Source organism: Stegostoma tigrinum, chromosome 27 (genome assembly GCF_030684315.1).
Source record: "Stegostoma tigrinum isolate sSteTig4 chromosome 27, sSteTig4.hap1, whole genome shotgun sequence".
Taxonomy (NCBI): domain Eukaryota; kingdom Metazoa; phylum Chordata; class Chondrichthyes; order Orectolobiformes; family Stegostomatidae; genus Stegostoma; species Stegostoma tigrinum.
In genome coordinates this window covers 34281873-34296540 of record NC_081380.1, presented here as the reverse complement: position 1 = coordinate 34296540, position 14668 = coordinate 34281873, and the positions used below count along the sequence as shown (strand labels likewise).

The window sequence follows — 14668 nt, the reverse complement described above, 5'->3', positions numbered from 1 at the left end:
ATCAATTTGCACGTACCTCAACTTACTGAGACAATTAGACAATTATTAAAATGTGACCCAGTGAAAACAGCCATTCTGGAAATTCAAATGGGTACAAGGAAATGGAAGAAACATAGGTGCAAGCAATACAGAATGGAGGTTTGAACAACCGGATCAAACCTTGGGCTCCAAGGGACCCTAGAGCTGTAGCCTGGACAACAACCTCCAAACTGCATGGGCATTCAGTTCCTGTTCTGACTACAGAAACACAGCAGGAACATTACCCTGAACAATGCATTTAATTTACGGCCAGAGGCACAAAATTTCTTTCAGGGAAAAGAGCAGCCCAGTAATCAGCTGTTATTCTCAAATTCAACTGAGGTATGGCCCGTATATAAAAGAAAATCTACACGGAACAACCTTGGAGCAAAAGCAATTCTCTGAAGTTACAACCAAGAGTAGGTACAAATTGAATAAAACAGTGGGATTAAGTGATGGCAGTAAGACCACAATTTGACTGCACATAAAGTGAATGCATAGGCATCATTTTTGCTTTCCAACACTACAATAAAAGCAAATGTTGCTTTCTGATGCAAGTCATTTATTTCTGCATTAGCTGGATACACTTGTGTCAAAGTAACAAGCAATCAGGATTTGATTCTGAAAATCTGTTTACTTTAATGTCTAAATTTTTAGATGACATTCATTGATAACTTGAGAAATTATGCTGCTAGCAGTTAATTACATGTCAAACTTCCTAAGCTTACAGTCAAAATACTTTCTTCACAGTGCTTGCAATACCAATTAAAAACAAAACGAAGAGTAAAAAAGCACGAATTTTCGAAACAAAGTTAGCAAATGAACGAATGTAGGAATCAATTTCTGTTTGGCTTACGTTGTGCTAGAATGTTGTCAACAACACAGTTTTGCTTTAAGGAAATTGTCCCATCAAATGAAGGATTTTTTTTCTTTTATTCTAATGTCCTCACAAATTTACGCCCTTTGCTACTTACACCTTCCCATCATTTTCCAAACTCTGTTTAAATTTACCTGGAGAATCCTTTTCCACAAAGGCTGCAGATATATGGTTTGTTGATGCCCCCTTCATGTGAGCGCACATGATAACTCATGCGGTCCTTCCTCTTGAAGCGTTGCTGGCAAACGGGACACTCAAATGGCTTCTCATCCGAGTGTGAAAGTTTGTGCCGGTTGAGGTGGTAAACGTCACGAAATGCTTTTCCACACAGTTCGCAGCCGTGATTCTTCTTCACTCGTCTATTGGCATTCTTGCTGGCCGTGACAGCCGTAGTAGTGCTACTGGTGACGGTGGAGGTGGAAGCATCTGCTGAAGTCAGCATCCCTGCAACAGTTGACACCAATGTTGTAGTGGCACCAACAGCGGGTGTTGACGACATCAGCGACACCATGGTTGGCACTTTCTTGGGCCGTGACACCAATTTGATTCCAGTGTGGCATGATTCATGTCGCCGGAGGTGATAACTGTCTCTGAAAGCCTTGCTGCAGTAACTGCAAATCACGGGTGTTCTGGTCTTCTCCTTCTTCTCTACTGTAGGTTTGGGTATTTCTTTGGGGTTTGGGGTTTTCTGAGCCTGAGGCAGAGTTGTTATAGGTGCTTGCTCACGTGGCTCAGTTGCTGAATGCAATATCGGCAGCAGAGTGTTCTGCACATGCTGCTGGTGCTGCTGCTGAGAGATATCAGCCGCCTATAAAACAGAGTGAAAATTAGCCAAACGTCATAATAAATCTTTACTATACACGAGAGCTCAATTACTTCCCATGCTGAGAGATCGATAATCTACGGTCAAACTCTCTCACGTTGGTTCGACAATTGCAAAGGTTTCAAATTTTCACCACTTTAATTCTTCACCAGTATTTTCAGAAGATTTCATGAAGGAAAGTAGCTGCTTCCGTCGATTTGAGAGACCAAAAACGTTTAATTATTGATTAAAAAAAGCTCAAAAGGAACACCATCAGATTTGACATACACTGATACAAGTTTATTCATTTCCTAACGTAATGTCTTGTCTCTTCAGGCTGTACTAAACACAGCCTATCAAAGTAGTTCTTTTGGAGTATCATCAATACTTTGGAGGGAACCAATTTGCCCACAGCAAGTTCGCAAACAAGGAAATAAGCTAAAACAAGTTCATCTGCAGGTGGTTGAGGAATGAATGTTGGCCAGGACACTGAATTTCATTCTCTCAAAATCTTTTCTATCCATTGAAATCAACAGATGGGTTCAGTTTCATGTTTCAATTATTTGTATTTTATGGCATTGGAGTTATAGTACAAAAATGGAATAGAACCTTCCATAAGCCCAAAGGTAATTAGAACAGGAGTAAGCCATTTATCCCCTTGACCTGCCCCACCATTCAATTGATCATGGCTGATTTGGCCTTCCTCACATCACTCTCCTGACCTTTTTCCTTAACCCTCAATTCCCTGACTGATCAAGAATCTGTCTCAGCCTTAAATATACACAAGGACTCTGCCTCCACAGCTCTTTGTGACAAAGCATTCCAAAGGCATTCAGCCCTTCAAGAAAATTCCTTACCACCTCAATCTTAAACTGGTACCCCTAATTCTGAGTCAAAACCCTATTCAGAGCACAGATTGATCTTAGTTGACATTTGTGTATCCATCAGACCTCACCAAACACCCCAGCTGAGGTACATGGGCATTTTCACCTTGAAGGATGAACAAGTTTAAAAATAGCTTTTTCTAGTTGACTGTCAGAGCAGGAGGTTCTGTTACAGAGCATATTCACCATTTCTGATAATTGGTTTTAGACTGTGAATTATCAATAGAATACACCAAATATGGGTATTTGGAGGCTGCAACAGAGCTGTGGTAGAGTTTAAAATACATCTGGCGGCACAATATACAATAGAGTGCTCTAACAGTGAAAACAAGAGTTTGTCCTCAACAACTGTGCGGTGGTCACTTTTGCTATATTAATGTGGAGATGTGAGTCTTTAATAGTGAAGAATATAGCAACTTGCTACTTCATGTGGGTTCCTTTAGGGCTGGCCCTGGATCAAACTGGCAGCAATGCCCTTCACAACCCTGCTAACGGTCGCATTGCAAAGCCCTTTCATGTGACAAACACTGAAGTCTCCAGCTACAGTACAGTACTTGCTTTTCTCGAAGATTCTAGAAAATAACTTTCATCATGGAAGAGGACAGCTTGATTAGTTGAAAGTGGACCGGAGGGGGATACATTAGGAGACTTTCTTAATCTTGACAGAACTAAAACCACTGAACTTCACAGCATCAAAACTGATGTCGACGAATGCCTGGGTCACTCACATCACAATGTACCATTGCAGATCTGAACGCTGAATTTTTTTGAGGTCAGAAAATTGCTATTGGTAGGTTCCGACAAGATGTGTATGTTGGGAGTTGATAACAGTGTGCTAGCGTAAAGGCCGCCAATAATATAACAAAAATAGGTGTTGGTTGTTCTTATAGAATCAGCTATGTCAAACAATTGCATGACCAGCGTCACATACCATAGTAGGCAGAAAGGCAAAAGATGATATAAGTAGGCTGCAGGAAACAGAGGGCTTGCACCATTAGAAATTGTGTCAACGTGTTTACTTCCCAACTGTGACAACTATTTTCTGCAGTGGGATCCAACATTAACCTTTTGAGCAGTTGAAGTGACTTGCAATCATTGAACTTTGTCAAAGTACTATCAGAATGAATGCGAGACTTTGTACAGTAACTGCAACCAAAGACATTTCCAAGTATAAGCATCCAAATAACTTTTCTTTATTAATAATTGAAATAGATAGTGTTGCAGGTATTTTTCAACAATTGTTTGTGATATGTAAAGGAGAAGACTGAGTTACAGGCTTTTAGAATTGAAAAGATTGAGGTGAGTAAGGAGAGGTGTTAGCAATTCTAGAAGGTGTGAAGGCAGATAAATCATGGAAATGATGGAAAAATATTCCGCCTGGAGTCCGGTTACTAGTGGTGTGCCTCAAGGATCTGTTTTGGGACCACTGCGGTTTGTCATTTTTATAAATGACTTGAACGCAGGCATAGGTGGATGGGTTAGTAAGTTTGCAGATGACACTAAAGTCGGTGGAGTGGGGGACAGTGTGGAAGAATGTTACAGGGAGACTTGGTGGGAAGAATAATAGGAAGGCAGAATACTGGGTCAATGGAAAGATTCTTGTAGTGCGGATGTGCAGAGGGATCTTGGGGTCCATGTACATAGATCCCTGAAAGTTGCCACGCAGGTTGATAGTGCTGTTAAGAAGGCTTATGGCGTATTAGGTTTTATTGGTAGAGGGATTGCATTCCCGAACTGTGATGTCATGCTGCGACTGTACAAAACGCTAGTGTGGCCTCACTTGGAATATTGCGTGCAGTTCTGGTCGCCCCATTACAGCAAGGATGTGGAAGCATTGGAAAAGGTGCAGAGGAGATCTACCAGGATGTTGCCTGGTCTGGAGCACGGGCCTTATGAAGAAAGGCTGAGGGACTTGGGTCTGCTCTCATTGGAGAGAAGGCGGCTAAGAGGGGATTTAATAGAGACATACAAGATGATCAGAGGGTGGACAGTGAGAGTCTTTTTGCGAGGATGATGACGTCCGCTTGTACGAGGGGGCATAGCTACAAATTGAGGGGTGATAGATTTAAGACAGATGTCAGAGGCAGGTTCTTTACTCAGTGGTAAGGGCATGGAACACCCTTACTCAACTCAGCCACATTAGGAGCATTTAAACAGTCCTTGGATAAGCAGATCGATAATGATGGGATAGTGTAGGGGGTATGGGCTTAGATGAGTTAACAGGTCAGTGCAACATCGAGGGCCAAGGGGCCTGTTCTGCATTGTATTGTTCTATGTTCTGTGTGTAAGGGATGCTGACAAGGTGAACATTTATTAGCAATCCTTAATTGCCCTTTCATACAAGTTCTGCTCCTGAAGAATAATAGACTCTTGCAACAAGCTGTCTTTTTACAGAAAATAAGAATGTTACTCAATGAGATTGACACTTATCAGTAGGTACTTATTATGTCCCCATTATGGGGGTACAATGTTTTCAGTACAATTGGGTTAGAGGAGATTTATCAGGGACCAGGAACATATGGTATACAAGAACAGAGTAAGATTGAAAGATTTGTCATGACAAATTCTGAGGGATTATTTTCCCTTGTGGCAGAACTCTAGAACTAGGAGGCACAGTTTACAAATAAGGCATCTCCAATTTGCAAAAGTGAAGAGGAGGAATTTCTTCATTCAGAGACATCAGTGTTTGGAATTCTCTTTCCCAAACAGGAGAGAAGGCCAGGTCATTTTATATATTCAAGCTTGTTTATAGACATATTTCTGACTTACAAGGGTTAGGGAGAGGGCTATGGCAGGAATATAGAGTGAAGATCACAATCAGATCAACCATGACTTTAAATCAAGAGAAGAGCAAACTTAAGGAATTTTACGGTCTATTCCTTCACTTTTTCCATGTGATTTCACAGTGTTGTATGTGGCCTCTATAAACTGCTTGGCTCACATTCATTATCTAGGCTGATAGGATGGGTAAAAGTATTCAAATGAGGTACAACTCGTTGCTAACACATGAAAAAACATACCCAGGAAACTTATCTTCTGAAGGGTCCAGGCCTGAAATGCCAGCCTTCCTGCTCTGCTGATGCTGCTTGGCCTGCTGTGTTCATTTAGCTCTACACCTTGTTACCCTTGGGTCCTTGACCGATTAAGAAGTTATTTCAACTCCAAATATACAGAGACTATACCTCCACAGCTCTCTGTGGCAAGGATCTCCAAGACATTCAACCCTCAAATCAGCATTCCTTTATTCTGAAATAACGCCCTCTGGTCTTAGCCTTTCCCTAGAGGGGAAATATTATCTCAGCATTTACCCTGTCAATTCCCTGAAGAAGCCTACATGTTATTATATATCCTATATGAGATCACCTGTCTTCAGAACTTGTGATTACAGTCCCAACCTGTTTAGCCTTTGCTCATGAGACAACCCCTCCATACCAGGCATCATGCCAATGAACCTTCTCTGAACTACCTCCACTAAAATGATATTAATAACCTAAGGAAACGAATGTGCTGTAGCCTAATTTGTGCACGACATTAAAATAGGTGGAAAGGCACATTGGAGAGGGATACCAACAGTTTACGGAGATATTGATAGGTTAAGTAGGCAAAATGTGAACAAATGGAGTATGATGTGGGAAAATGTGAAGTTCTTCATTTTAGAAGGGAGATAGAAGGGAAATAAAAGAGACCACTACAAGAAAAATATTCATAGTACTCCAAGATATGATCTCACCAGCTCCTTGCATAGTTGGCAATCAGACTTTCCAATGCTTATACTCCAACCTCCTTTAAATAAAATCAACCTTCCATTTGTTTTCTCATCACTTGTTGCATCGAGCTTTCTATATTTCATGTACGAGTACCCCACCATCCTTTGTGTTGCAGCTTTCCAGTTTTCTCCCTCCCCCCCATTTAAATAATTTTTTGTTCTCCCTTCTAAAATGAAGAACTTCACATTTTCCCACATCATACTCCATTTGTTCACATTTTGCCTACTTAACCTATCAATATCTCCGTAAACTGTTGGTATCCCTCTCCAACGTGCCTTTCCACCTATTTTAATGTCGTGCACAAATTAGGCTACAGCACATTCGTTTCCTTAGGTTATTAATATATGTCGCAAACCAATGCAATCCCAGCACTGATTTCTGTGGAACCCCATTGTTCACAGGTCACCAACCTGAAGAACCTTTTACCACACTTGCTGTTTCTTGCCCATAAACCAATTCTCTGTCCATGCCAATGTACTACAGCCAACACTATAGGCTCGTCTTATAAATTAACTTTTGAGGTCTATCAAATACCTTGACGACGTCCAAATACAACAAATCTACTTGGTTCCCCCATATAGAGAAACGACCTGTGGAGACTTAAAGTTTAATCATAAAATGCCACATCTTTAATGTTCTGAAGAAGGGTCACTAGATCCAACCTCTTTTCTCTCCATAGATCTGCCAGATCTGCTGAGTTGCTGCAGCAATTTGTGTTTTTATTTAAAGCATCTTGTTTGGTCACAACATAAGGTGCTGCTGCCATCACTATGAAAAATAAAAGTTGTTTGCACAGATCAATGTCTCGTAATTAGAAGTGAGGAATGCAGTTTTCTGACTTGTGCCAAGATATTCTAAGCAATTTACAGTGCTATATTACAACACTGCCCAAGCCTGGGGTTCAGGGAAGCAACCTATTGACATCATTTGCCTGCATTTATGTCATGACATGGTTTAACCTGTGTGCAAGAGCTTTGGATGTGATTACTCTTGTTGTGTAAGTTAGTGAGTTAAGAGAACTTGAGAATTTTTCCAATAATCTGCACACATGGAGAAATTGGCACTGCTGCAAGTTTCAGCAAGTCAGTGAATGTGTGTCACAACGGAAGTGTATTAACAGGGCAAACAGCCAATGCATATAAGGCAAACAATAAGGTGGAATTCTGACATAACGAGGATATCCATTTAAAGAAGTTTTTGTTTGCGTTGGAGACCAGTAGTTTCTGGTTTACTGGTGTTGCTAAGAGTGTGTGGATTTTGCACAGGTCACACTTCTGTAATCAAAATGCTGTTCATTCACCTGTTTAACATAAGAGGTTCAGCTATCCAAACATGTTTGATCTTCCCTAGAAAGATCCAGTGAATAAAAATACTCTCTCAGGACGGTTAATTGAACAGAGCACAAGAACAAACAGTAAACATAGTACAGCAAACAAGCTAGGGCTAGGCTAGAGAATTCAGAAGTGTAAAACTGTACAAACGGAACACTAATAAAATAAATATCAATACCAATCAAGAAAAAATCTCAGGAGCATTTCCTTCGCAGATAAATCAAGTAAGTTCTAACATATACAGTCACCTTTCCAGGTTCTCTAGTTTAACAACAATCCTCTTTCCACCTAACTTTGATTCTTTTCCTCGAGGATCCATCTCTAGCTACCTGTTCACTCCACACCCCTCCTCTCTCACCCCACCATCATTAGCATAAATACCAGCTTATTTTAGCTGCTGTCGGTTTTGAAGGATTGCTGGACTCAATGTTAACTCTCTCCTCTCCACAGAGGATGCCAGACAGGGTCATGGTTATACAGCACTGAAACAGAACTTCCTGTTGCCAACTGGATACAAAATTGGTTTGACTGAGCGAGAGCGAGAGCGAGAGCGAGAGCGAGAGCGAGAGCGAGAGCGAGAGCGAGAGCGAGAGCGAGAGCGAGAGCGAGAGCGAGAGCGAGAGCGAGAGCGAGAGCGAGAGCGAGAGCGAGAGCGAGAGCGAGAGCGAGAGCGAGAGCGTTGTTTTTCGGACTGTAGGCCTATAACCTGCATAGGTCTGCAGGGATTGGTGCTAGGTCCACTGTTGTTTGGCATTTATATAAATGAGAACATAGGAAGCATAATTTAAAAGTTTGCAGATGACACCAGAATAGAAAGCAGTAAGGGAAGTTATCTAGGATTATAAAGGGATCCTGATCAATTGGGCTAGGGTGTGACAGATGGAGTTTAGTTTAGATAAACGTGAGGTGTTGCATTTTGGTAATAAAAACAAAGGGCAAGGTTTGCACAGTTAACAGCAGGGGTCTGGGGAGTGCTGTTGAACAGAAACTCGGGGTTCAGGGTTCATAGTTCATTGAAGATCACATCACAGACATTGTAGTTGAGGTGGCACTTGGCATGCTTGCTGTCGATGCTCAGACCACTGAGAACAGGAGTTAGAATGTTACATTACATTCGCACAGAATGTTTGTGAGGGCTCTTTCAGAGTACTGTGCTTAGTTCTGGTTGCCCTGCTTTAGGAAAGATTATTAAATTAGACAAGATGCAGAAAAGATTTACAAGGGTATTACTGGGACTGGAGGGTTTGAGTTATAAGGAGGGGCTGGGACCTTTTTGTGCGTTCCCCTCCCCCGCCACGAAGGTGTAGGAGATTGAGGGGTGGCCCTACAGAGGTTTATAAAATCATGAGGGGCAAGGATAAGGTGAATAGCAAAAGTCTTGCTGAGTTTCTCCAGCAATTTGTTTTTGTGCACTTCAGGTAAACAAACTTGTCAACCAATGTATACAAATTAATTGTTTGAGAGTATCCTGATAACTTGTGATGCCCAAAATTACACTGTGTACTGCTTTCCACAGCAATCAAGTCAATTCTACAGCAAATGTAAACACAAATGTCAGGCACTTTGAAGAAAACTCATACGAGTTCTGTCTCAAACTTCAAGTATTGCAACATAGAATTAGTATTTAAAAATGTGTAAAGTTCAAATAATGGTCACAAAAGCAGCTTAGACTAGTAAATTGAAGTGTTCAGATTAAATTATGAGAATAAATGCACAGGTTTTTAATCTCTAAAAGCTAAACTACAACAGTACACAAAACTAAAATTGCTGGAGAAACTTAGTGGATCTGAGTGTCCATAGGAGGGAAAACAGTTAATGCAGAGTCCAGTGATCCTTCTTCACAATATACTAGTTATGCTATTTCATTCATTTCACTTCTGCACTAAAGGTTTGACTTCTATTGCAGTGCTGTCCCATAGCTACAATGCCTTGTCTAAATGAGTCATTCTTTGCCCAGGTAGCAAGGCATTCAAACCAGAAGGGAATCAGAGTGGAGACAAAACCTCTTGTGCCAAGAGCTACACAAAGCTGTTTCCAGGGCTGACCGACAAATTGTTCCCTCATGAGTCCAGCTGGAATATCTCCTGATCAGCCCACGCTGAGATCAGGGGAGACAATCACAAACCCTCATATTTGGTTGATGCATCTTGGTACAAGAAAAGGCATAGGCACCTACCAGCCATCAGGGAACGTCACATTACCAAACTAGTTACTTCTACAAGGAATAGCTGTTCAGTTCTCATGTATGAATGTAATACACACAGTTACTGTTGCCACTTATGCATTTTGACAATTTCACTGTAGTGCAGCACTCAGGAATTCTGTTATTGAAGTTGCTGTTTTTCACAAAAATGTAAAACTAAAGGCAGCTTTCTATGCTTATTCTAACAGGCAATAAAATACCCTGACAATATCTGAAACCATAAAGTTAAGCCAGCTAAAACTTCTCCCTCAAACAAAATTTTTTTAAAAAATTAAAGAATTATTTCTCATTATTGTTTATACATGGCCTCAGTATTTCTGAAATGCCTCCCATATTTGCCAATGTACTAAACTACAAGCTACTTCAAAAAGTGTAAGCATTAAATCCCTCTTCTTCATATCCTGCTTACCTAAGTTCCAACACTTCTTCCCTTCATACATCATTTGAGAGGCTTGTATTTATGTAGCACCTTTTGTAATGGCCAGATGTCCAAAACACTTTACAGACAATGCACTTTCTGAAGTGCAGTCTCACTTGTCAGAAAACACAGCAGCTAAGCAGCACACAACAAATTCTCACAGTAATGTGACAATGACCAGATAATCTGTTACTGTTTGCTGTCGATTCTGTTTGAGGAACACATTTTGACAAGGACAGAGGAGAGAGCTCCTCTAACACTTCTTGTAATTGCTGAAGGGTCACAATCTCTTTATGGTCACACAAGGGAGAAGTCAAACTGCAGTTTAACATCTTTCCCAGAAGTCCAACACATGCAGGCCAGTCTTGATTTTTGCACTCAAGCCTTGGAGCAGGATCCGAAAAGAGTCACAACTGACATCCAGTCGACTGCTTGAGAAACGGAACAAACTGCTTTAAGGGAATGGGATCGTTTTTGTATTTGAAGGCACGACCACACTGGAACAAAAAAACTAACTCAATATCTAGCTGTATGACACTAATCTGGAAGTACTTCACACGTCTGAGGTAGTAACATTTAAAAGAAATGTTCCATTCTTCCTGCACCAATATCCCACAGATGATCACAAAAGAAAATTAATTTTATTTCTGGAAGTCACATAATTGTCTAAGCAGGCCGACTTAACTAAAGAGATCTGTCCCCTGGCCTTAATTCTAGCTCAGAGATTTCACACATATGCCTGTACACCAGGAGGTGGGAACATTAAAGATCAAAAAGAAAAATCCTACTTTTCACCACTGTACAGAAATTAGACCTATGACTGTAATTATGGGCAACGAGGATATATTCAGTCCATGTTGCAAAGCTTCCCACAACCCACAGATTAAACAGCTTAACATCATTTACCACTGGCATTATGAAAAAATACGATTTGGACACAATACTAGAATGTTAAAAGCCAGCAAACACACCCAGTACTTTTAGAATGGGGAATCTTCTACAGGCTAAAAAGCCTTTAAACTTGCACAAGTTCATTCATACAACTAAACATCAATGTTCTTCAAAAGTTTAGATGCTCATCAACGTTTAGTTTATACAAATTGAGTTGTACAATCATTTTTGAAATGATGCACATTGTAAATTAAAACCCATTTATTCCTGACTTTAAAAGAAATAACAAGCATTGAGTTAGTACTAAATACTCTTATGAAGGCATTATCCTGAACTAAACAATCCAAACCACCTGAATGGTTGGTCAACACAATTCATTCATGCATGGTACTTCAGTATTTTTGTAGAGAGTGAACTATTGTCAAGAATGCACAGGGAATAGCATCATATCAGCAAAAGTGGTTCCCTAAACTTGCGCATTTTCAACCAGTCCTGAGATCAAAGACATGGGCATTGAGATCTTGCAAGAAGGGAGGGTGAAGTGTGGGAATCTAGCAAGGGGTACTGAGGAAACAGTATTGCAGTTATCTGCAATACTGTAAGTTTGAAAGCTTCTGGCAGATGAGAGTAGAACTTTAAAAATTTATTCATTTTACGTGGGCATCACTGGCTAGGCCAGCATTTAACACCCATCCCAAATTGCTCAGGCAGCAGTTGAGAGTCAGCCATATTGTGTGGGCCTGGAGATACATGAAGGTCAGACCAAATAAGGGTGCCAGATTTTTGTTTTTTAAATTATGTTAGCAAAACAGATGGAATTAATTTTACAATGATTAGTAGTTGCCATTCGATTAGCTTCCAAATTCCAGGTTTTCTACTGAACTTCAGTTTCACCAATCTGTCATAGTGGGAATCGCAATTTAAGTCCAGATAGCATTAGGGTGGAGTTCTATATTATTAGTCCACTGGTATTAGAATGTTACCACCCCCTAGATGGGGAATGGGTTATTCGGATAGTTCATTACTTGAAAACAAACTAACAAGGCAAAAATTATTGGCATTTAGAAGAAACAAGTCAACAAAAATTACAGCTAGTGCTGAATTCTGAATAACAAAGCTCGCTATTAAAAAAAAATTCACTGATGTGGACGTCACTGGCTAGGCCAGCTTTATTGCCCATTCCTAACTGCCAGAGTACAGTTAGGAGTCAACAGCATTGCTGTGGGTCTGCAGTCCCTCCCTAAAAAGATCAGTGAACCAGTTGGAGTTATCCAACAATCGACAATGGATTAATGGTCATCATTAGACTCTCAACTCTAGATTTTAACTGAATTTAATTCCACAATTTGCCATGGCAGGATTCAAACCCAGGTCCACAGAACATTACCTGGATATCTGGATTAAAAGTCCATGATAATACTAATAGATCACATTTTCCCAAATTGTTTTGTTTGAAAGGAATAAGTGGCTCATCCTCTACATGGTCAGATTCAGAAACTCTACAGAAATTGAGACCGAATCAGAAGATTTCTGCACCTGATGTTTTCCACTGACACTTGCTAGAAAGTGTCCGATTGTCCGAAGCTATTCGGATCAAGCATGGTGATGTACTCTGCTGATATCAACTATCCAGACTCTGATGAAGCATGGCAACTTGGATCAGGTACCAGAGTGGATGACTTGCCTGAAACTGCACCCCAAGCACACAGTACAACCTTCAAAAGATGCCACAAAACTGACAGCATCATGTTCATAAAATGAACAGTAGCAACATTATGCAACTTAGTCACTTGCTGCAATCAAAAGCCATGTAAGACAACTAAAATCAATTTACAGAGGAACACTTTTTTGTCCTCTTAAATGCAGTAATAAACTTCTTTTGCACCATTCTAATGTCTATAAAAGCCAAAATTATATAAAATACTGACAGCAACATGCACCAAATTAAGCAGTCATCCACCCAGTAAACCTCCACTCCCTCTTCACCAAACTGAACACATCTCTACCATCACAAACACACAGCTGCACCAGGTCTAAGCCTTTTAACGATGATTCCTCATCAGTGGCAGGACTTTAAATTTCCACTTCTGAATCCTTTACCCAGCTGTTGCTTGTGTCACTTTATTTCTTATGTCCCTTGAATTAAGAAGGGGGGGGGGGGGGGGGGAGAGGAGGAGGTGGCATCGTGGCTGTGGTTAGCACTGCGGTCTCTCAGCACGGGGACCCAGGTTCAATTCAACCCTCAGGTGACCGTGTGGAGTTTGCACATTCTCCTTGTGTCTGTGGGGTTCCCCCTGGGTGCTCGGATTTCCTCCCACAGTCCAAAAATGTGCAGATTGGGTGGCTTGGCCATGCTAAAATGACCAGTGTCCAGGGCTGTGCAGGCTAGGCAGATTAGCCACAGAAAATGCAGCAGTGGATAGGGGAGTGGGTCTGGATGGTCAGCAAGGACCCTATGGACCAAATAGCCTGCTTCAGCACTGTAGGGATTCTGTGATTTAAAGGTAAAAATCACTAACTTTATCCAGGAAAATTCCTCTTAAGGCGTTGTCTACCTAAACAACCCACAGCTTCCTGTCCTACCTTACCTACCTCACTCTTCCAAGCCTTGTCCTGACTACTTGGCCTCTCTACTTCTATCCATCCCATTCATCACTAATATCCCAGCTCTTCCCTCTCCCACTGGCTGCTAACTATCTTAGTTCTACTGACCTTTCTTTATTGTTTGGCTACACTCTCAATTGGGGTGTCTTCTATTAGGAGCAAAAGCAATACAATCGGCTCGAGCCTGAACGTCGCACTCAATGCGACAATGGCTGGTCTACAATGTCGCCTAGATACCCAGCTTTGTCCAATATCCTTGAGTGAAACTTCAGTTAACAAAAACTTCCCATATCAAGTTCAAAGTTGAAGAGTTCCAGCCTCGTACCATCCTATCTTTCACTCCTGATCTGTTTGATTTTAATGCCAAGACCAGGCCTGTACTCATGGGCTCCTTGGTCAGTAGAAATTGTTTCTCTATCTGCTCCCGTTAAAATTTTTTAAAACTGTTCAAGTTATCTGCATTTTTTTTTAAATTCCAGAGAATACAACTGTTGTTTATATAATTCCTCCAATATCTACGTAATCTCCAGCTCTCCAACCTTCATGTCTACTTATTTAAATCTGACCCCTTCAGTATTCCTGATTTTAATTCTTCCATCATTGGTAGTCAGATCCTCAGCTGCCAAGAGTCCAATCTCTGGATTCCCTTCCTAAACCTCCATGCTTCTTCCCAGACACACATTCTGAAAACCTACTTCTCTGACCAGCCTGTCTGTGTGTTACCTTTAGGAGCCTCTATCAAATTTTGTTTGATAATCACTCCTGTTAAGCATATTTAGGCGGCTTTACTGCATTAAAGGCACTATAGAAACGAGGTACTGTTGAACGTTTTATTTTTTGCCAAGATATAATTTCACGTGGCTTCTCAGCAAA

The 14668-nt window shown here is 40.9% G+C and overlaps 1 protein-coding gene across 9 annotated transcripts in view; it reads right to left on the bottom strand.

The window, feature by feature from the left end:
* The window catches only part of LOC125464509 (vascular endothelial zinc finger 1-like), a 57144-nt gene that overhangs the window by 24790 nt on the left and 17686 nt on the right, over window positions 1-14668 (bottom strand). For all 9 annotated transcript variants that reach the window (XM_059655277.1, XM_059655279.1, XM_048556931.2 and 6 more), the window contains one exon: window positions 1030-1703. In XM_059655277.1, coding sequence (XP_059511260.1) covers window positions 1030-1703 — 674 coding nt within the window. The remainder of the gene's footprint in view (window positions 1-1029; window positions 1704-14668) is intronic.